This window comes from Penicillium vulpinum (genome assembly GCF_028829585.1).
Source record: "Penicillium vulpinum strain IBT 29486 chromosome Unknown utg000001l_segment0_segment0, whole genome shotgun sequence".
In the NCBI taxonomy this organism is placed as follows: domain Eukaryota; kingdom Fungi; phylum Ascomycota; class Eurotiomycetes; order Eurotiales; family Aspergillaceae; genus Penicillium; species Penicillium vulpinum.
In genome coordinates, this window is record NW_026643241.1 from 4269520 (window position 1) to 4292064 (window position 22545).

The window sequence follows — 22545 nt, forward strand, 5'->3', positions numbered from 1 at the left end:
GTCTTGATAATATTTTGAGGCTCGTGGCCGCTACGGCCCCTTGCAGACAGGTTCAAGATATAAAACACTACGGCCTAAGCTCCGCAGGGCTGAGAAGGATGAGAGACATAGGTAATTGTCTTTTTTTCGTACTGCCGTTTCGGCGTTTTCTTTGGGCTAGGCGACTGTGGGATGATGACACCAATCTAGGTAGCATGGGCTTGCTTTTCCTTACGTTCAAGATCTAACATATAACGCGCAACATCCAAAATGGTGTCCTCAAGACTCCGGGGCTCCAGGCCTAAGAACTGCTTCACTTTAGAATTATCGATGCTGTATGCTCCAGCTGGTAAGGAACGTGTCCCGGGTTTCCCAAGCGGTGTGCGTTCCCCCAGTTCGGCGAAGTGCGATCGGAGAATATCGCAAACATCCTGGAAGTCAAATTGCCTGGCACAGACTATAAACCGTTGGTTACCAGCTTCTGGGACAGTCATAGCTTTGAGTTGGGCGGTTGCAAGATCCTAAAGAAAATTAGTTTCAGTTATATTAGCACGATCGCTCGCGCTGAGCAACTTGGGGCGACTTACCCGGACATCGACATAAGTGTGTACTGGCATGTACGGCACAGGCGCATCCTTGGTTGAGTTTAGGCAAAGTTTCCACAACCGAGAATTAGATTCGTTCAGCTCTCTAATGCTTGTTATAGAGTGCCGCAAAGGACCAAAGGTCGCCGGCGGAGTTAAGGTGACCAGGTCAAAAGACGGTTTTTCTTCTTCCATGAACTTCCATGCTGTATAGTGAAGACCTCGTTAGTACTGTCTCCATCAACAGAATTGAGAATAGTCGACATACCTTCCCGTTCGGCGAAGAGTTTACTCGCCCTGTACGCTTTCGACGGATCGCCGTGAACTGCCTCTTCCCATGTGACCGGGTTCCAGTCCGCTTCCGTGTAAATCTTTGGGGGATCCGAGACCAGGTTGTTGTAATCAATCACACTGGCACAGCTACCAGTCCAAATAACCCTTTGTACGTTCGGTGCATTGTCTTTCACGGCTTTGAGTAGGTTCAAGGTCCCCTTGATCGCCGGCTCGAGGAACTCAAGATTGCTCTCCACATTTGTGTATGTGAAAGGGGATGCGGTATGGTAGACGGTGTCAAAGGCAGGGGTCTCCTGTACTGCTGTGTGGTATGCTCCAGATGCGACGATATCGGGGACGATTTTAATCGATATCTGAGATTGCTGCCCGGCAAAGTCCTTCAAAATCTTGTCGCCTTTTTCTTTAGTTCTAACAGTGCAGCAGACTGTACATCCATGGTCAAGAAGCTGGGCTAGGATATGGGATCCAATAAAGCCGTTACCCCCGGTGAGAAGAACGCGACGGGTCATTTTTAGTGTTGAGACTCGGACTCGTGGGCTAATAGGTTCCACGAGGGGAATTTATCTGTAACTGGAGGGCGGAGAGCTGGAGGCGGGTGAGTGATCAAAATGGCTTGCCTAGAGAGATAAAGAGGACCCCAAATCCCCTCGCCTACCATATAACCCCACTATCCGAGAGGAGAGGGGCCCATAGTGGGAGGGGGACGCCATGCGAGGGGAGAGCATGGATGGTGGGCCGGAAGCTGGATAAGAGTGGAAATACTATACTCGGGTCCCAGAGCTAAGCCCATCTCTTTGTTTGATAATAGACCTAGCAATTGCGAAGAGCATATTTAGGCCGGAAGTTAGAATCTCTGTGCAAAGGTACGTGAGATTCGCCCACCCACTCTCATGCGTTGGCGTATAGGATGCAGTCCCGGAGCAGTTGTTTTCTGGATTAATTGACAGTATGCCTGCTAGATGCCAGGCAGTTATTGAAGCGGCACGGGCGGCTACTAAATACTACATTAAATCAGCTAGTATGCAAATAGATTTGTTAATTTATGCTAGTAGTACGGAGTAGTAAATATATATAGATCTATGCTTATATGCATATATGCAGAGTAAAGTGCTTGGTTTTATTAGTATCAAGATATAACAATACCAATTAAATACGGCAAAAAAAATTTTATACGCTAATGCATGAGAGTAGGTGGGTGAATCCCACCTATACACAGCTTTATACATGATAATAGGTTCTTGGCGATTGAGCTTTGGAGAGTCGATACCTATGGGCAACCCATGATTCACATGTTGATTTCCATTTTGACCAAATGTCGGATGGGGAGCAACACGTCAAGCACATAATTTAGAACCTCCCTGTCACACCCCTCGGCTTGAATGGAGACACTGCCGCCCGGGCTGCAGTTGATAAGTCGGCCCGCTTTGTGCGCCAGAAGCGAACTCAGATTGTCGTTTTTCATGCCGTCCGGAACAGGATCAACTGTGTCAAATCCAAGCTGCAGATCTGCCACATGGCTGCTAGTCCTGCCACTCCCGTCAAGCCCATTGCCATCGCGAGCGTCAGTCTGGGTGGGATTATACAGGTCGTAAGACATCGCGTCAGGTCCGCTGGTGAGGATGGTATTTGAGAAACTCCCGTGAGTAGATAGTCCTGAACATGCTCTTTGCGGCGATGTCAAGCCTACAGGCCAGAATAAGCTTGAAGTGACAGGAAGATGGTCAGTGTTATCATCAATCATCAAAGGATCAAAATGGCTCAGTGGCTGCAATGGCACGGCCTGCTTCTGAGGTTGCATTTGTTGATTCTGTGGTTGTTGTACGTTGATAGTCGACCCCATAGCCTGATCCACGTCGCTTAATAGATCATTAGAATTGTAGATCCCGCCCCACCCTTCTGCATGAAACACAACTGGGTCCAGACCGGATGTGTTGGCTGAATTCGTGTCCGAGCCCGTACTATCCTGGCCCAGATCACCCGTACCAACGGAGGGCGGAGATGATAAACATCCGAGCTCCGATCTAGACGGCGGCCTGCTTGTGACCTTTTTCGAGAGAATACTAAATCTTGTTATAGCGGCAAATTAGTAGAGTTCCTGATGATCGAAAAATGAAACGAACCGATTCTTCAAGTCATTAGCTGACCTGGTGCTGTAGTGCTTCTCTTGGATCTTCCTCCATTCTCGACCGTAGCGCTCTACTGACTCCAGAAGGAGCTCATCCTGATCACAGCCTCAGCGGGTAAACTTTTGCCACTCTGCTGCGATAGCTTGAAGGGATACATACCTCTTTAGGAGTCCACCGCTGATGATCCAATCTGGGATCCAAATTGTGTTGCCACCGCTTAGCACATTCTTGAAGCCACCTTGTTAGCGAACTGTGGTACATAGAGAATTTAATCAATGAGAGAAGCATCCACCTACGGTCAGCAGATCGCGACCCAACTTCACCGGCGACCAGTGTCCATCTGCGTTAAACGAATTACTGAGTCAGTTTACTTGAAAAAATTGCGGGCTCGATAGAAGGTACGGGGAGGAGAATGGGAATGTGTCGATGAGCACACGACGGAGTGCTTACTTTCGACCATGCTGCGCTACAGCTTCACGCAACGTCATGTCCTCATCGGTTTCCCATGGTCCCTTTCTAAGGCTGCCACACACGCGATTGATCCATCGCTTGCGGCAGTCCTTGTTTGTTCGCAAGGGTAGCTTCGCGGCGACGCGGCTCCAGTCTGTTGAATGGCCTATTTGTGCTATCGACAGCCAACATAAGCTTTGCATTCAAGGAAGCCCTTTGATAATTTCCTTCTCCAAGATCAGGGCTGTCTGTCAAACTAGAGAAGCTCACTGTATTCTTCAACGCAAGCGCGCAGAATTTCATCTTCCTCTCTTCCCCACCGCATTGGCATGCTGCCACCGTGTTCGGGTGCATTCATCTCAGAGTTTCACCACGAAGGTACTTCGCCCTCAACGATCTGCAGCTGGGTTGATGTCTGGTTTAACATTAGCTATCGAGTATTCTTTGACCGAAATCACAAATAAAGGGGATGGCGGGGTACAATTTGAGATTTGTGCGTGTACTTCACGCCGTCAGCGTAGAAAATAATCAACGAGGCGTCAGCGAAATAGCAATCACCTAGATAAAAGTCTTCGGGACCAGGGCGGGGATTTTACGGCTGAATGAGCTTCTAACCCTTTTTTTCAGCCGCCCTCATGGCTCTCTACCAGTTACAATTCACGTTGCAATCCAAGCAATTTGTCTGAATCCTTCGCCCCAATCCTAATCAGTGATGTGGCTTACTTGCCATAGACTGGATAGATGCCAAGCATTAGGACTGTAAATTATCAGATAAGCCTTTGTTTCCTGCAGAGCATCCCGTTGAATATCCACTCTGTTCGACATCTACCTTGCCCGCATTGTTGTAGTAGAGTTCTTGCTCGGGCAGACGACGATTTATGCGACGTTGAGGAGGACTATGTAGTATCTATGTAGTGGGGTCCGGCCCGCCGGGGAAGAAACCCTCTACACATCCATGGATTACCAGTACTGTACCTAGTCAGATTTCGTTCCGCATTTGGTACGTATGTTTGGTATACAGGGGCTACATAGTAAAAGATACTAGCTACTCCGTATAGATTGAGAATACATGCTCTTCGTACTCCGTACACCTCTCGGAATTTTTCTTGTGCAGGTGGCGCCTGTCTCTGGGGTAGGTTTATGGATCTTGTGTGGGTCTCCACTGGGCACGGTCGCACAGATAGTCTGATATCCATGTACTCCGTACACATACGGCATTTGCACTCCGTACTCCGTATGGGCGACGGGACGGACTACCGGACTACCTACGGGACCGACTGCGGGACACCCCGGCGGGTACTCCCGCCGATGATGTCAAAATAGAATGGGGTCCACTGTAGCTGATATGGAAAACTGGAAATAACCGGTTCATAGAATGCCTTGAACCAGGACCACAGTGGAGGTAACAAGTGTGCCCAATTGATGTTTGGTGATAAACCTGAGTTGAAAAGCACCTACTATACTACCCTAGACTATACCGGCTGGAAGCTCCTATTCACCATATCCGCTATCCACGCTAGTTGCTAGCGGTAAGCAGTACAGGATGAAAAGGCTTAGGTTCGCTCGTCCATAATCCTATGCTGCATAGTAACACGGTGAGAATATTTAAATAAATAGCATAGTACGTATATTACACTAGAAAGATTACATATCGCTAGATCACATCAAGCTAACTTGTAAGCCTTGGAAATGGCAGAGATCGTGAATTATGGGCAGCCGTCTTCCAGGCAGCATCTTCTAAGCAGTGTACTAATACTAAGCAATCTTCGCGTTGCATCATACCCAAGTAGTGATAAAGAATATGTATTAAGAAATTGACATGAGAAACGCAGTTCTAACATTATATAGTCATATCAAATAGTAACTAGCGAATACAATCGAGGGGCTTTTGCTTATTTGGTATGAGGGGCAGGAAGTCGATCGTCAAATATAGCAAAATGTCGATTGTGATTTTTATTACCGCAGCAATTAAGTAAGATTTTAGGACATTTATGATAAGACTTCAAGATCCTTCAAGAATGCTTGTTCATAGTAATATATGTGTCCTTCTAGATCTGCTTACGCCGCTCAGGCCATCTGTCCCGTCCTCTGGATGAAACAATAGAGTGTTGATTGTAAAGGATTGGTCAACCAACATCACCTTCTCCACCTAGCTTTCGGATCCTCCCAAGTGTTGACTTTGGGATCTCGGTCGAGCCGGGTTATCCTGTACAATTGCCGAAGCGTGAATCTTTGGAATACATCCGGAATCAAGACCGGGCGCTTACATAGTTATTATTATTCATGGCCACAAACGAGACATAAAGAAGGCAAAATAGTTTGCCATTGAAGCCTAAAGTCAATGGCACACTCGGCTTATTGCCCTCTACACATATTCTATGGTGAATTTAAGAGAATACAGTGGTCCTCCTAGGAGCATATCCTTCTCCCAAACTTATATATAGCATATTGGTGTCTACTTTGTACATCAACTATTCATTGGGCATTGCGATTTCGCAAGTTGCAAAAGATCCTAATATGACTACTTTCTACGGGTGTTTGACAGTTTTACAACTTGCTATTACGGCTGGTTTTTGGTTTTTGTTTCTAAGGGTATAAATACAGATAATAAATCCGTCAGTTTTGATTAAGTACGTTGGAACATAGCCTTGACTTTACGGACTCCGTTTCAAGTGTCTCAAAGGCCACATTTGCCAATGCAATGAACCTTCTACACATAATCCCATCATTGGCGTGACTGTAAACTTCGGTGGGGTTAAAAACCACTGCTTAGCGATGCTTGGCCTACTTGGCACGACACTAGCGATGTTAGCCTCGACCAAGTGCCCCATAGAGATAGTCATCGTCTGTCATCATCTGTCGTGACCTTTCATCACCTGCAATCATCTGTAATAACCTATCATCACTAGGTGTGCACTCTGTCGAGCCATCTCGCATTGCTAATAGTCTGCACTTCTCATTCTGTTCATATCCAGTTCCTCCCATACGGGAACAGTGACTCAGCACGATTCAAACCCAAGAAAATATCATTACAATGCCTTCTGCAATCGGGAAGAAAGCCCTTCTTCTGGGTGCAGGCTTTGTCTGTGAGCCCGCCGTCCAAGCGCTCTCCGAAGCAGGCGTCGAGGTCACCGTAGCCTGCCGCACTCTAAGTGCCGCCCAGGCCCTCACCGCAAACTACAAGTCTACCACAGCTATGGCTCTCGATGTAGTCAACGAGCCGGAGAACCTCTGCGCGGCCATCTCCCAAACAGATATCGTCATCTCCCTCATCCCCTACGTCCACCACGCCCTCGTTGTCTCAGCCGCCATCAAATACAGCAAACCAGTCGTGACAACGAGCTACATCTCGCCCGCCCTCTGGGCACTCGACGACCAAGCCAAGGCCGCAGGAATAACAGTCCTCAACGAGATCGGTCTCGACCCTGGCATCGACCACCTTTACGCCGTAAAGACGATTGACGAGGTTCACAAAGCGGGCGGAAAAGTAAAAGCCTTCACGAGCTACTGTGGTGCTCTCCCTGCACCAGAGAACTCCGACAACCCGCTGGGTTACAAGTTCTCCTGGAGTCCTCGAGGAGGTTTCCTTGCCCTTCTCAACTCCGCACAATGGTACCGCGATAACGACGTCACAACCGTGGACGGAAAGAATCTGATGGCGGCTGCCTCACCACAGCGCATTTTCCCGGGGTTCAACCTGGTTGGATACCCCAACCGAGACTCAGTCGGTTTCCGCGATTTTTATAACATCCCCGAAGCACACACCGTCTTTCGGGGCACCTTGCGATATGCCGGGTTCCCTGAGATAATTCGCGCGTTGGTGGCCATTGGGTACTTCTCGCAAGAGCGAATGGCTGTGCTGGAGAGGTTGGGTACAACTTGGGTGCAATTGACTATTTCCCTACTCGGACTTTCGGAGTCCTTGTCACCGAAGGAGGTTGAAAATGCAGTTAGACAGAAAATTGAGGCGTTCGTCACGGATAAAGACGATGTCGATCGTGTATTGTCAGGTCTACGGTGGATTGGTCTCTTTGATCCCACGCCTGTTGGTGGATATGGTACACCTCTTGACACGCTCTGTGCCGTGCTGGAGACCCGAATGGCCTACCAGCTTGGAGAACGAGATATGATTGTGTTGCAGCACATCTTTGATATCGAACATGCGGGTGGTTCGGTGGAAAAGAGATCGAGTACTCTAGTTGAATATGGAGAGCCTGTTGGTCCGAGGGCTCGCAGTGCGATGGCGAAACTTGTAGGACTTCCCTGTGCTGTTGGGGTTCTGGCTGTGTTGGAGGGGCGCATTCCGGCGACGGGTATGGTGGCGCCTTGGTCGAGTGCGGAAATTGCCAGGCTGTTGCGGGACGAACTAAAAGATAAATTTGGCATTGAGCTGAAGGAGCGGGTTATCACATGAGTCGTGGTGTGATGCTCAGTATGCCATTGGATTCAAGTTCTATAAGTGAAACTTAGACATAACTTTTCATACAAAATAAGGACAGTTCTAAAGTAATTTGGTATAAACTGGCGTCGATTTCACAGGTCCTCATATTCTAGGTGTAACACTAATAAACGACACTTAGACTTCAAATAGTACATTGTACATCTCCAACTATATACGGCAATACTATCAAGACAACATCAAAATAGCCTCACAACAAAGTTATTTAAGCTCAAAGTTACAAGCGTCATCCCATTTAGAATTTAGACGGATACCATACCGAAAAACCCATCAATACTAAACTCGCCGGTCGCACGAACCATTACCGAAACAGTACGATGTTCGATGTTAGCGCGGGGGAAGAAAGCTTGGCCTGAGGCGGGGTTAGAGATTCTTCGAGAACAACTGCAAGATGTGAGATCTAGAGCGATCTACGGAGTATATAGTTCTTGTGTACCTTTTATTTAGTTTGGAGGTTTAGGAAGAGTATACAGTTAAGACGAAAGACCAAAAGTTTAGAAGTTTATCTCTAGCGACTTTTTAACTTTTCTCTAGACCTTCCAAGAGAGACAATTCGCGACGTGTATATCGTGATAGAGAGCAATGGCTCACGAAGCCAGGGGGGTTAAACCCATCAAAGCAGAAATGACTCAAAAGACCACACCAAAAAATAAAACAAACAGCCAAAAACCTTAACGGGTATACGCTCAATGCAAATGCGTGACAAATATGAGAGAAAGACTATCGCCGACCGAAAGATTCCGCGATGGGTGTGAAGTAGCGTGTCCAGTACGCTGGTTGAGGGATGGTGGACATTGATACCCAAAAACGGTAAGGTACCAAGAGGACGATGTCCGAAGTCCGACCGTGGTCCCAAGGGATCCAAAAGGAGCCCCCAAAAAAAAAAAGGGTTAAATAAATAAAAGACATCGAGCCTTTAGGAATGGAAGGGATAATGAAAAAAGGAACAATCGCTTGGATGTGACGAAAGTAAATTGTCGAAGGAATCGATCAATCAAGAGGATCGATCAATCAAGAGGATCGATCAATCAAGAGGATCGATCAATCAAGAGCAGACCTGTACGGCGGCCAAGGCGCGAGTGAGGTCCTCGGGGGCGAAAGGCAGGTGCTTTCGGGCGGAGATCACGCACGGGGACATAGCGGGCGAGATGGCACGGACGAGGGGCGACGAGTAGCGAACTGACTCCTTGAGGAAGAACTTCGAGTCCTTGGAATCCTCCGGGATCTCATAGATGGAACCCTCGTTTATAAGGGTCATCATTGAGCCACTATAGCTGGAGGGGTTGATGATAGTGGAGGACTGAGAGCCGCCGGAGTCAGCACCGCGTGGCGAGGATTCAGCCAGTATCTCTTGATTGGAGGAGACTATTGGAGAAAATGAAAGTTAGAATTGATTTTTTCATTTATTTCGATTTGGACTGGGGCAATGCGTACCTGGATCGACATCGACTGCATTATCCGGAGACACCGAGTCGTCCGTATTGGAGGGTCGGGAGTAACCGCCGTAACCCTCATCAATGTCAAGAGGTGACAGGGATACTTCGAATGAACGAGATCGTTCGACTGTTGCACCGGCGAAAGACCAGGCGGCTAGGCTCTTTTGATGGTCACGGTCGAATGGACCGCGGAATTTAGAAGGAGGGCACTCGGATCGTCTGTAGTATTCGATTTTGGGCTTTCCATCGATTTTGGGCTTTCCATCGTTTTTGGATTTGGAGTTGGAGTTTGAGCGGAACACCCGCTTGACCTTCTCGCGGAACGTCATATTGGATAGAAAAGAATTGTGAACAGAGATATTCAAGATTCAAATTCAAGAAGTTCAGAGATCAATGCGGGCGGTTCCTGGGAAAATGGCTCAGTGCATACCACACCCAGAGTGGGAACGGACGCGGAGGTTGTGCAAGCACGAATAGCGGGGGTTTTTGATCAAAGACAATTTTATCATTCTATGAGAGGATAGAGAAGAAAAAGTAGAAAGAAATTAAAGAGTAAAATGAGAGGAGAGGAAAAGTGGGAATTATGGGCTTAATAGTCCAAGTAAACGTGGATGCGACGGCAAGAGATAAGAGAGTCGGGTTCCCCAGAAGCGTCTCCGGTCCATATCCGGTGAAGATATTGGGGCAAATTTGGTTATTAGCCTCTGTACTTTGTACGTACTATGAAATCCACAAAGAACTATGACATTATTATTATCCTATCATCTTATTATTCGGATTTCCCCGTATAATTGAGATTAAAACAGTAGTTTACTCCGTATGTTGTAGATTATACTACGGAGTACATAGTACTATTTCTATTTAATTTCCCGAGCAATTGACCCGAGCCAACTTTGCACAATGTCACTGTTACAATCCTCTATTGCACATAAAGTACTCCGTACTATCGGCGAAATAAATGGATCTCCATATATGTCATTAAGTCCAGTCAATATACATGATCATCCCGACAATGTCAGTGGCGTATCTGCATCGAAGTCTTCCAGAAACACGGATCGGCCATTAATAATAATTGTGAGCCTCAGAGTTACATCATTACTTGATGTTCGTAACAGGATGTGTCAATGCCAACCCCACGGGAATAAACCGGAATCAGAAAGTTGCCCAGGTGGGCCTCGAGGTCGAATTTGGCGCCCCCCACTCGGCACAGTTTTGCCGGTTTTCCCTATTTAGGTAACTTTGGTCCCCGGTGTTAGTTTTGGTTTATAATGCACATTTTGGCCACGTCGTATATACTCTGGCCGGCTGGCCCAATGGCAAGGCGCTTGACTACGAATCAAGAGATTGCAGGTTCGATCCCTGCGTCGGTCACTTAAATTTTTATGTTTTTGTTTTATTGACTCATTTTCTGTTACTGTGTCTTTTTTGTGTGTAATATTGATGACCTCATAGGATCAAAGACAGAAAGTGGCATTATTTGACGTCCTATATATGCATGTAATAACGCCCCCAACCCACTACTGCGCAGCATACACATCTTAGTGGGGGCACCCATTTCTGACTTGGTCTCTTTCAAAGATGAATCTTGCATTTTATGTATGTTGTACTTATTTTATGTGCTGATTTTACTATTTATAACTGTATATATATATTGTACATATTTTTCTAAATTACTAATATTTTTTGTCTTTTATTGTGATCTTCTACCTATATTCAGGCCTGTTTCAGAGATGATGTAATCGCTGTTTACAGCCCCTTCTCCAAGCGGGAATGTGTCCAATCCCCATTAACTCAAATGAATAGGGATATCTTAAGCTCTGTTCCCCAGATCATCCTTGAGCCCTGATTTACCCCTGAACGGCCCCTAGTCGTGCAAGGCACAACCCTATTTACCCGATGCAGACATTAGGGCTGGCCCAAGCTCACACGACAAGGGAAGTATGAAAGAAGACATCGCATGCGGAGGAATGTAGAATTAAAAATACAAGAGAACAAATATAGCGAATACAAGTCTTTGATTTTGATTTTGAAATTTGAAAAAAAAAGAGCATTCTGAATCTAATAATAACTATAACACTAAGGGCGAAAAAAAAGAGATTAAATTTGTGATACTTTGTGTTCCAGAACTGTCCTCACCACGGATCAAGAACCCTAGAGACGAGAACATACCGCGTCATCCCTTGCCTTGTCTTCTTCCTTCCTACACTTCACTATAGTAAGTCGACTTCTGCCACTTACCATTTCATCATATTCTGACCAGTGCAGAATCACTTGAATCTCAACCATGGCCAAGAAAGGAGGAAAGAAGAACAAGAAGGGCAGCAAGCCCGTCGCCGCCGCTGCGGTAGACAACGTCAAGGACGTGGTGTAAGTTGAAAATTTCAAACATTATACCCACATCAATCTAACTCTTCAGTGAACCCGATCACGAGACCAATGACCAGATCGAGCAAGCCGAAGGCCAGACTGAGGCCATCGAGCAGACTGAGGCACCCGAGGCTGTAACACAGCCTACCGAAACCGTCGCTGAGCCCAGCAAGGCGCCCGAGGCCGTTCCCGCGGTCGAGACTCCCGCAACTGAGATCCCAGCTGTGGAGGAGACCAAGGAAGCGGAGATGAAGGAGGCCGTGAAGGCCGAGAAAGCTCTCGCGACAGAGAACCAGGGTACAGTCGAGGAGGCCGTGGAGAAAGCACAGGCCTCCAAGGCCGGCCAGATGGGCGAGTTGGAAGCTGGCGCTGCCGCAGGCACTGGTATGGCGCGAATTAGTAAAAACGCGACAATGATTTCCACTAACCTGGACTCTGCAGCTGTTCTCCCCGAGACCACCACCAAGGAGCCCGTTTCCTCGGTCGCCGCGACCGGCGTTCCCGCAACATTGGTCGAGCGTCCCAAGACCGCGGAATCAACCACCGCCCCTGCTGCCGTTGCGCCCGAGCCCGTCGCCGCCCCTGCTGCACCCGAACCCATTGCCGTTCCCGCTGTCGCTGCGCCCGAGCCTATTGCCACCTCTCCCGAGAGTGATGGCGCCCACCCCAAGCGCCCGTACGAGAAGCCCATCTTCAACACCGAGGAGAACCTGAAGCCCCACAAGATGCCCAAGACCGACGAGGAGCCGATCGAGGCTACCATCGACGAGGACAAGAAGACCATTGAGACCTTGGCCGGTGTTGGACCCGCTTCAGCTGCTGTGCTCACAACCCCTGAGCCTGCGTCTGTTCAGGCTGAGGCACCCAAGGTTGCCGAGACTGCTAAGGTCGCTGAGACACCCAAGATCGTCGAGGAGAAGAAGGCCGAGACACCTAAGGTTGCTGAGGAAAAGAAGGCCGTCGAGCCCGCCCCCAAGAGCCCCCCTCCTCAGTCCGGCGCCGGCAAGACTCCCTCCTCCCCTGTAGCAGTCGCCGCCGCGAACGCTGCCCTCCTCTCTTCCATGGGCGACAAGGGCGACAAGGGCGCTGCTCCGACTGCTGCCAAGGAAGCCGAGCTTAAGAAGCCCGAGGCTGCCTTGAAGCGTGGCGAGGAGCCGCTGCCTAAGACTGATGCCCCCAAGCCCGAGACCAAGGCTGAGCCTGTCGAGGAGGCTGGTAAGGCCCAGCCAGAGACTCAGAACACATCTGAGACCGCAGCAGAGCAGGCCGAAAAGGCCGAGCAGGCTGAGAAGAAGAAGGGTGGGTTCCTGAACTGGTTGAAGCGCAAGTTCAAATAAGTACAACATAAAGTAATCGCGGTGGGGAGCCGGTGTATGATATCCGTTGTGCGCTAATTGAGGCTGTTGAGGGACTCGTAGGCACCCTCAGGGTTGCCTCGGGCTTTGTTTTTTTTTCTTTCTTTTGTCAGGCTTTGATGATACACCAGTTGAAATTATATATCAGAATCAGAATCATAGTGCTTATTATTTGCGTCTTGGAGCAGCTTTGGAATAATGTAAAGGATTAATTGTTTCTAAGTTGGTGGATGGCCGCGAAGTCGTTGGGTTTCCAAAATTGTTGGCTGATGTACACCGCTAGTCAGGCGTCAATGCGTAGCTCCAGATATACTATGGAGCCTCAAGACTCGAGCTATCTTCCAAGGTTCCTCCCCAGCTTATCACCAATATCACGTAAGGCTGGCTGCACACCCAGTATTGTCAGTGGTAATCGCGAGGTCCTATGCTCCGTGGTATTTTCATCATTCGTTTGAACCGATTCCTCCCCATAAGGGGGTCACGATGAAGTCTATCTTGGTCCTTTGGTGGGGACGAAGGTGAATCTTTCAGAACGAGCAGTCTTTCCTTGGACTTTTCGCACTTCGGCGTAGGCTTTTGTATAACTTTAATCTTCTGCGCAGGAATTCCAGTTTCACGCGTACCTGGAAGACGAGTAGAGGCGGGTTGTGATGCACAAGGGATTCAGGGACAAACGCCACGCTGAAACTATCTCCACCACAGAATGCCTGCAACTCGTCCTAGCACCACGCTCGCGATGTTGAAGAATTTGACGAGTAAGTCAACGCTGGGTGGAATTGAGAGAGAAAGTAATCGACTAGCTCTCGCAAGTCGAGTTTGTGAGATGACCTTCCTGCTTCCACACAATGAGGTTTGCAGAGATCAGGGCATGCGTCGGGGGTGTTTGCCTCCTTCAAAGATTTCCAGGGCCTGCCTCTTAGGCCAGAGGAATAACAATGTACAGTGCACTGTCTCGGAACAGCATTTGGGAGGCCATAGTCAGGTTCGGATTGCCTTGGCTGCAACAAGGCTGTATTAGTTATCGCACTAGCTCCTATGAAGCTATCTGACTGACCTTCAAAAGGACCTCAATGCCGGACGTTCGGTCATTACTCGAGACGATAACATCGAGATGTTACTTCCCAATATCTTTGGGAGCCCACCTTAGAATGAGTTAGATTGCAATAGCAGAAATGTATTTCCAAGGTAAGATACTCACTCGTGTATCTTGACCACGGTACCAGGTCGTATCCGGCTCCAGCGATCATGGATGGTTACTAGATAACGTGAACCGGCTCCTTTTTTTTTGGAGTAGTCAAGGGTTGCCTGCTGTTATAGGTTGGCCCAAGAAAAAAAACCTCCAATGTCCAGGCACTCGACGTCGTCGATTCTTTCCTTCTCCGGGTTCCAAACACCCAGGTTATGCTGGGGTGGCAAGTATCGGGTTGAGCCATGCAACAGACCATTCGATCTTTGCGATGGCCGATTTATTTCATGAGATAGGTTATGAATATCGTCTCCTGCGGCATGCACAGGAGACACGCCTTCCAAGATTGAATGGCGTCTTTGTGGCTGCAAATTCTCTGAAAAGTCGACTTAATCGAGTGTGGTTTTTGTAATTAGCGCCGTTGGGCGTTTCCAAGGAGACAAGGAGACAAGGGAATGAAAGAAGGAAGGAAAGTCCAAGCAAAGAGCTGAACCTTTGTATAGAAGGAAAAGGTCAAGTAGGAAGATGTAACCAGACCCAACGGGACTGGTTTCTGAATGATAGATTAAGCTATGGAACGAAATATTATGTGTAGATCTTGAACTTGATTTTACCTTATAGCTCCAAGTATACGGAGTAGTTTCGATCTATTGAAGTTCTTGTACGAAGTAATTTTCGAAATTGCGGTAAAGGAGTCCTCTTCTTTCTTCCCAATCTTCGAAAATTTCAGGAGCTATACTGATTATCAGGATGATAGGCAATGGTATAGATTTGCTCATATGTCAAGTGAGGATTGAGTGGCCTGTTCACCCATCCATATAAGGCCAATTCGATGTCTTTAAGTTCTCAGATTTGATTTTCAACGAGATTTTCGATATTCAACATATCATGTGCTGTTTATTTCAATGGATGCTATTATTGTACCTAATTTTGTCGACACTATTAAGGAATCCAAAGTTTATCTAAATACTTTATGCTCTTTTCAGACAGAAGAGTCCTCGGCAGCCTGGAATTTACATCAAACTTCTGAATAGCAGTCCTGAAAGCTGAGCTACGATGGAGCAAATAAATTGTGGCATGAAATTCGGTATCTTGAAACGAAGACTAAAGGCTCTATAGGTACTCCGTACATAGCGTTATTATTGCGGCCCCGCTTCCAGATGATTCACTAGGCCGGGGTTACCTAGGTATGTAGGTACTACATACCTACATGGAAATCTATAATTAGGTAATTATTTTTTTTAGGGGGCCCCAGGGCCTAGAGCGGTTTCCAAGGTTGGCACGTATATACGGTGAAGGCCCCAGGTTGTTTACATTCCGCCCCGCTATGGAACGCATATATTTATCCTCCCAGTTGTTCGCGGTGTCATCGTTCAAATATTTTGGCTTGTCGTGTCCCATCATTTTACAACTCATTTGACACTATAGCCCTTGCGAAAGATGTCACCATTTGCCCTAGCTCAGACCATGGAAGACCATGTTAGAGACTTCATCAAGCAAATAGATGAGAGCACCTAGCTTATTGGCGACCTGATTCTCCGTTCTTCGAGCGATCTTTCCGATGCCTCTTCCTGGTATGACTCAGCCGACAATCTTAGCTACACCCTCACCAACGCGCCCACCCCTCCGCCTCCAACCGTTCCACTACTTGCCGATAATCCCAGAATTGTACTCGTGTATGAAGCCAGGGAGAGATCTGCGGTCCGGTCTATAGGAAGAAGTGCCTTTTGTAAAGTCAAGTTGCATATGGAGGCGCGACATCAGAGGCTACTACCTTGGCTTTTGTCCACGAGCAAAAGCCTCACTTTGAGACTCCTCGCGTCTTGCACGACGCTAGGGATGATACCCGGTCTTATCTCTTTCTTAGTAGAGTACCTGGCCGGACGCTTGGAGATGCCTGGCCTACTCTAGATGAAACTTGGAAACATCGCTATGTGGAGGCAGTGGTGAAAACCTGCGAGACCCTTGCAGGCTGGAAAGGAGACGTGCTTGGTGGTGTGGACGGAAAAAGCATCCCTGAACAGTATCTTACCCAGCGCGGAACTGTTATGGATTTTCGTCCTGAGAAGCTTACTGAAGTTTGTCAATTGATGGGTATGGATTGCTCGACATTCGTCTTTTACCATGCCGATCTCGGTCCTGGAAACATTATTGTGGAAGATGTACCGAAAGATGGTACTATTGGGATCATTGATTGGGAGATCGCTGGTTATGTCCCGAGAGGATGGATACGAACGAAGTTTCGATTGATTAGTGGATTAGATCTTCCCAATCCGGGCGCCGGCGAGGAGACGCACTGGTGGAGGTCGGAGGTCCAAAAGTTACTGGAGAAACGTGGATTCGAGGATCATTCGGCAGACTGGGCGTCGTGGTGGTATTGAAGTACTTGGTATGCTATAACATTCTCTCGCACCTATATTATCCGTGTGATAGTAGCCTGCTTCGGGCATTGGTGACGCGGAAGTTTTGTAGTGGGTTGTCTCGATAGGCTTTAGTGGATATTGCTGGTGTGTATTCTAACTACATGTACATATCCTACTTTGTGTTGAGTGGTTTTTCTTTCCCTATAATTCTTAGCCTGCTGTCCTAAGGCCTGTCGTAATGGTCTATCCATGAGGCGAGCTGTATTTTTCCTATATCTAAGCAAGCTCGGAAATGCAGCATGGGAATAATAATCGTACATAAGTACATAAATCGGCTAGATGTCCGGCACTGGTATTTAGGTCCGCACCACGACGGGATAAGCTCGCACGGTTCGTGCTGTGTGCTGATTCGGTACCTCGAGGATACAATAAAATACCTTCATGTATACAGCATAAAAGAAAAATGTGAGCGGTGAGCGGTGTGAGATTGAACTCCGATAAGTCTGCAGATGTGAGATGTGTCCAAAATAGATGCAGATCCCACATCCCCACCCCCGCACACTGGGCCCGCGGACAGATGTTTTGGGCCTCGGTAAGCCTGGAAGATGTGCATAAAACTGGCTTGAGGAATTCTATATTCTCCACATATCACCTTCAATTCATCATGGCGTCCCTTCCACGTAAAGTATGGCAGCATCCGGCTCCAGAGTCGACCCAGATGGGTCACTTTCAGCGAGACCTAGAGAAATCCATCGGACGCAAGTTCAACGTGAGTGAAACCAGCCTGCGTAAGCCGTACTATATTATCTAACCCCTCTCAGTCATTCCATGATATGTACCTGTATTCAATCAAGAACCGTTCAGCATTCTGGGAATTCTGTTGGAAATACTTCCAATTGATTCACGAGGGATCCTACACAAAAGTAGTCGATGAATCTGCTCGAATGGACAGCGTGCCTGAATGGTTCGCCGGTGTGCGTCTGAACTTCGCCGAGAACCTACTCTTCTCGCATGTTGTTGGCGACAAAACAGGCAAAGAAGACGACAAAATTGCCGTTAGCGAAGTCCGAGAAGGTGCTGCGCATGAAGTCGTCCATATGACCTGGGGCGAGCTCCGACGACGGACCGGAATTATGGTTCAGGCTATGAAGGCAAATGGGGTCGTTCGGGGTGATCGCATTGCTCTCTGCGCGGCGAATAGTATAGATACACTACTTGTGTTCCTAGCGTCGACAGCTCTGGGAGCTATCTTCTCGTCTAGTTCCACAGATATGGGTACCAAGGGCGTTTTGGATAGACTGGTGCAGATCAAACCTCGCTGGCTGTTTATGGACGACTTGGCGGTTTACAATGGCAAGACCATCGACTTGCGATCGAAGATTAAGGAAATTGTTCAAGGCATGGAGTCCGAGTCGGAATTCGAAGGTGTCGTCTCACTACCTCGGTTCTCTTCGCGGCCGGCAGATATCAGTTCGATCCCTAAGGTGAAGACTCTGGCGGAGTATCTTGCAAAGGCAGACGGGAATGAGAAACTCGAATTCGAAAGAGTTAGGTTCCGCGATCCGTTCTTGGTGGTCTACTCGTCTGGCACGACAGGACAGCCGAAGTGTATCGTTCATTCAGTTGGCGGCGTGCTTCTAAACACGAGCAAGGAGGGGAGTTTGTATACTGAACTCGGGCCTGATTGTGTCAATTTGCAATACACGACCACGGGATGGATTATGTATATGTGCGCCGTGCAGAGTTTGCTTTTTGGGGTGCGGGTGGTGCTATATGATGGAAGCCCATTTATTCCAAGTATCACTGCTTTGCTTGACATTTCAGCACAGGAGAAGTAAGTCGTCTGTTGAAATTTACTCCACGGTGTACGATATACAGCCCCAGGCTAATCTATTGCAGGGTCACCCACCTTGGAATATCACCCCGATGGCTCCATGAGTTGCAACAGGCTAAAATCAAGCCCCGTGAGAAATTTAACCTCAGCTCCTTACGGGTCGTCACAAGCACTGGCATGGTCCTGCGGGATGCATTGTTTGAGTGGTTCTACGACGAAGGGTTCCCATCTCATACCCGTTTGAATAATATTTCTGGCGGTACTGATATCGCAGGGTGCTTTGGAACCGGCAACCCTGTTGTCCCGCTATATGTTGGCGGGTGCAGTGGAGGCAGTCTAGGTATTCCCGTGGAGGTTTACGACTCTACTATTGAGGGCGGCGACGGAGTCAGGGGGTACCCGTGGAGGAGGGTGTTCCGGGTGAATTGGTTGCCACATCTGCTTTTCCCAATATGCCCACATTTTTGTGGGGTGACAAGGGCGGCAAGAAGTATCATGATGCGTATTTTGGCAGATTCGATAGTGGGGCTACTTTTCCCTCTGTGTGCATATGACTATGGTCGCTAATACTCTACAGATGTATGGACACACGGTGACTTCATTTCAATCCACCCAATTACGAAACAGATCGTGTTTCACGGGCGTGCTGATGGGGTGCTCAACCCGTCAGGAGTGCGGTTCGGATCAGCAGAGATTTATCGGGTACTGGAGGGCCAATTTTCGAAAGAGATTGGTGATTCCATATGCGTAGGCCAGCGACGACCAATGGATACAGACGAGCGAGTGATACTATTTTTGCTCATGAAGCCAGGGGTATCTTTCACACCGGACCTTGTTACACGAGTGAAGAGTGCGATCCGTTCAGAGCTCAGCCCCCGCCATGTACCGATGTTCATATTCGAGACCCCTGAAATTCCGGTATGTGAATCGTAATCCATAGAGAAAACAAGATATTTAAAGCGGGACTGACCCACGTCTATCGTCATAGACCACGGTCAACTTGAAAAAGGTGGAGCTCCCTGTGAAGCAGATTGTCTCGGGGAAAACCATTAAGCCCTCGGGTACACTGCTCAATCCGAAGAGCCTGGACTTCTACTATCAGTTCGCCACAGTGGAAACTCTGCGGCAGAGTAAGCTCTGAACTCTGAGTGGACTCTTAGACCTTTTCCATGTCGTGGCTGCGTTTGAGAGGGGGGCAGGCCGGCTCCATCGGGATCATCAATTCGCTTTGCCAAGCTTTGACCAAGCTTTCGCAACTAGGGATCATCCTTCGGGAATTTTATGTACATGAATACATAGAAGAGAGAGAAAGTAGATATTGGATAGAAACATCGAAGATCATAAAGGAATAAGAGTAAGGTAGTAGAAGAAGTAGAAGAAGTAAAGGAAAAAAAAGTGATGGGCTGATCAAGTGCGTCATTAAAAGCTCCCCCGCACGTGGGAGACAGAGGTACGTAGCCGGCGTCTTTCCCCCCTCTCATATCTTTCCTGGGTTTTCTGCTTTTTCGTTCAAATTGTAGATTGTTGATCTCTTTAGTCCTTTTGGTCTTTTATTTTTGATCTTCTATCTTTTCTTTATTCGCAATTATGGTTCATCTCGCCAAAGTTAAGAAGGACAATGAGGTCCTCCCCCCTACTCATGACATTGTCTCTATTGATCCTCCGGATATAAATGACTTCGATACCAATGTCTACGGCAGTCACTTTGCCGCTGATCATATGCCTCAGAATGTAATGCCAGAGCGAGAGATGCCCCGCCAGGTTGCCGCTCGGATGATCAAGGATGAGCTGAGTCTGGACGGTAATCCCAAGCTCAACCTCGCTAGTTTCGTCACAACCTACATGGAAGAGGAGATTGAGCAGATCATGACCGAATCTTTCAGCAAGAACTTCATTGATTATGAGGAATACCCGCACTCCGCCGAGATCCAGAACCGATGTGTGAATATGATTGCTAGACTCTTCAATATTCCCACTGATCCCTCCAGTGATAATGCCATGGGTACTTCAACCATTGGGTCTTCCGAGGCTATCATGCTTGGAACACTGGCTATGAAGAAGCGATGGCAGAACAAGCGCAAGGCTGAGGGCAAGGACTACATGCACCCCAACATTATCATGAACAGTGCTGTCCAGGTCTGCTGGGAAAAGGCTGCTCGTTACTTCGATATCGAGGAGAAGTACGTCTACTGCACCGACACTCGCTTCGTTCTCGACCCCCAACAGGCAGTCGATTTGGTGGATGAGAACACAATTGGTATCTGTGCTATCTTGGGTACCACCTACACCGGTGAATACGAGGATGTCAAGGCGATCAACGATCTACTGGTGGAGCGTAACATCGACTGCCCAATCCACGTTGACGCAGCCAGTGGTGGCTTTGTCGCTCCATTCATCCACCCTGAACTTGAATGGGACTTCCGCCTGGAAAAGGTGGTTTCCATCAACGTCTCGGGTCACAAGTATGGTCTGGTCTACCCTGGTGTCGGATGGGTCATCTGGCGCTCTCCAGAGTTTTTGCCCCAGGAATTAGTATTCAACATCAACTACCTAGGAGCCGACCAGGCCAGCTTTACTCTGAACTTCTCCAAGGGCGCTTCTCATGTTATTGGGCAGTACTATCAGCTGATCCGTCTGGGCAAGCACGGCTACCGTGCAATCATGACCAACTTGACTCGCATCAGCGACTATATGTCTCAGGAGCTTGAGAAGATGGGCATGATCATCCTGAGCGAAAAGTGTGGCCGTGGCCTGCCTCTGGTGGCCTTCCGTCTTCCCCCCAACCACGGTCGTGTCTATGATGAATTCGCTGTGGCCCACCAACTACGTGAACGTGGCTGGATTGTACCTGCGTACACTATGGCGCCCAATTGCGAGAAGCTGCAGATGATGCGAATCGTCATCCGCGAAGACTTCAGCATGAACCGATGCGACAGCTTGCTTCAGGACTTCAAACTTGCCATCGAAACGTTGAATTCTATGGACAAGGCCATGATTGCCAAGTACAGGACGTATGTTTTCCCCCCTAGATGATTTTATTTTCATACTGACAGCTCCGCAGGCATATGCAGAGCCACCGCAACCACCCTCGGCACGAGTCGCGCACTCACCCTCACTACAAGGGAGAGAAACACTCACTGCAGGGCAAGACCGGCAAGACACATGGCGTGTGTTAATTCTCCGTTCTTCGAGACGTTTCTTGCGTATCTTCGGAACATGTTTCCCAAAGGATTTGAGATGGATAGAGTAATTTTGAGGATGAATTATGTTAGTGCCACATGCAGGGTAGAATAGGATCCAACTCACTGGGTTGATCTATAGCTGTAGCATACGAGCCATGAAATTGAGATGAACAAACTACTAAACCTGAGGTACTGGCCATGGCTTGGAGCTTTATAAGGAACAACATAATACCCACTGATTGGGTATGGGAAATAGCTTTCACATATCTCTATTGGTCACTACGTACATAGACTATCTACACCACAGTTCAGACTTGTAAGAACTATGACAGTCCACATAATCGCAAATTAAAATCAGGATGAGGTAAGATTAAGCGAGAATGAAGAGAACTGTGACGTGAAAACTTTGACTGCGCACCTTCCCATTCTACTCTCTTTTAGCTCTTCCTCTCTCACACATCTATCGAAGATTCATCAGATGTCTTGAAGTGTGAGCATACAGGCGCTACCTCCTTCCATTTACTTCACAGAATTGCTTTAGCCGTGCTGTTGCGGCCCTACATTCGCTGTTCCCACTGTGCCTACTTATCTGCAAGAATCAGACCAGGGAATGATCTGAGAGATCACAAAATGGAAGGCAGAACAGCAGACCCTCTAGTTGCTGCTACGTGACTAGTCTCTCGTTGAGGTTAATCCCAATCAAACTCCCTTGGAACTACAGCTTTGCATCGAGGATTCCTCATCGTCTTCATCGTTTTTGGACGCTAAAAGAAAAGGATATGGTCTCAAATCATACTTTGAAAAGAGGGACAATAAGTTAACACTACATCTAGAAATGCAATCCCACGACAGGGTCTCAGGCCATGCTACTCTCATTTAAACCGACAACAGACCAAAATACAGCGAATGTCTGAACAACGCAGCCACCAA

General features: G+C 47.9%; 8 protein-coding genes across 8 annotated transcripts; 5 read left to right on the forward strand and 3 right to left on the reverse strand.

Moving 5' to 3' along the window:
• Positions 1-185: 185 nt before the first annotated feature.
• Positions 186-1366, reverse strand: N7479_001543 (SDR family oxidoreductase; the record flags this gene model as incomplete). Its single annotated transcript, XM_057249240.1, has 3 exons — positions 186-500; positions 567-769; positions 832-1366. 3 exons carry the CDS (start codon positions 1364-1366, stop codon positions 186-188), a joined length of 1053 nt encoding a protein of 350 aa, XP_057113672.1.
• Positions 1367-2142: 776 nt separating this feature from the next.
• N7479_001544 (uncharacterized protein) lies at positions 2143-3758 on the reverse strand (the record flags this gene model as incomplete). Its single annotated transcript, XM_057249241.1, has 6 exons — positions 2143-2917; positions 2978-3078; positions 3143-3210; positions 3280-3323; positions 3434-3608; positions 3704-3758. The coding sequence occupies 6 exons, from the start codon at positions 3756-3758 to the stop codon at positions 2143-2145; spliced, it is 1218 nt and encodes a 405-aa protein (XP_057113673.1).
• A 2709-nt stretch (positions 3759-6467) lies between these two features.
• On the forward strand, positions 6468-7847 carry N7479_001545 (uncharacterized protein; the record flags this gene model as incomplete). Its single annotated transcript, XM_057249242.1, has 1 exon — positions 6468-7847. One exon carries the CDS (start codon positions 6468-6470, stop codon positions 7845-7847), a length of 1380 nt encoding a protein of 459 aa, XP_057113674.1.
• Positions 7848-8937: 1090 nt separating this feature from the next.
• On the reverse strand, positions 8938-9657 carry N7479_001546 (uncharacterized protein; the record flags this gene model as incomplete). The annotated part of the gene is made up of 2 exons (XM_057249243.1): positions 8938-9257; positions 9327-9657. 2 exons carry the CDS (start codon positions 9655-9657, stop codon positions 8938-8940), a joined length of 651 nt encoding a protein of 216 aa, XP_057113675.1.
• Positions 9658-11612: 1955 nt separating this feature from the next.
• Positions 11613-13032, forward strand: N7479_001547 (uncharacterized protein; the record flags this gene model as incomplete). The annotated part of the gene is made up of 3 exons (XM_057249244.1): positions 11613-11695; positions 11745-12079; positions 12137-13032. The coding sequence occupies 3 exons, from the start codon at positions 11613-11615 to the stop codon at positions 13030-13032; spliced, it is 1314 nt and encodes a 437-aa protein (XP_057113676.1).
• Positions 13033-15676: 2644 nt separating this feature from the next.
• N7479_001548 (uncharacterized protein) lies at positions 15677-16617 on the forward strand (the record flags this gene model as incomplete). The annotated part of the gene is made up of 3 exons (XM_057249245.1): positions 15677-15715; positions 15755-15912; positions 15972-16617. The coding sequence occupies 3 exons, from the start codon at positions 15677-15679 to the stop codon at positions 16615-16617; spliced, it is 843 nt and encodes a 280-aa protein (XP_057113677.1).
• A 646-nt stretch (positions 16618-17263) lies between these two features.
• On the forward strand, positions 17264-19574 carry N7479_001549 (acetoacetyl-CoA synthase; the record flags this gene model as incomplete). Its single annotated transcript, XM_057249246.1, has 5 exons — positions 17264-17368; positions 17421-18433; positions 18499-18773; positions 19011-19351; positions 19422-19574. 5 exons carry the CDS (start codon positions 17264-17266, stop codon positions 19572-19574), a joined length of 1887 nt encoding a protein of 628 aa, XP_057113678.1.
• A 446-nt stretch (positions 19575-20020) lies between these two features.
• On the forward strand, positions 20021-21609 carry N7479_001550 (glutamate decarboxylase; the record flags this gene model as incomplete). Its single annotated transcript, XM_057249247.1, has 2 exons — positions 20021-21444; positions 21495-21609. The coding sequence occupies 2 exons, from the start codon at positions 20021-20023 to the stop codon at positions 21607-21609; spliced, it is 1539 nt and encodes a 512-aa protein (XP_057113679.1).
• Between the last annotated feature and the right edge of the window lie 936 nt (positions 21610-22545).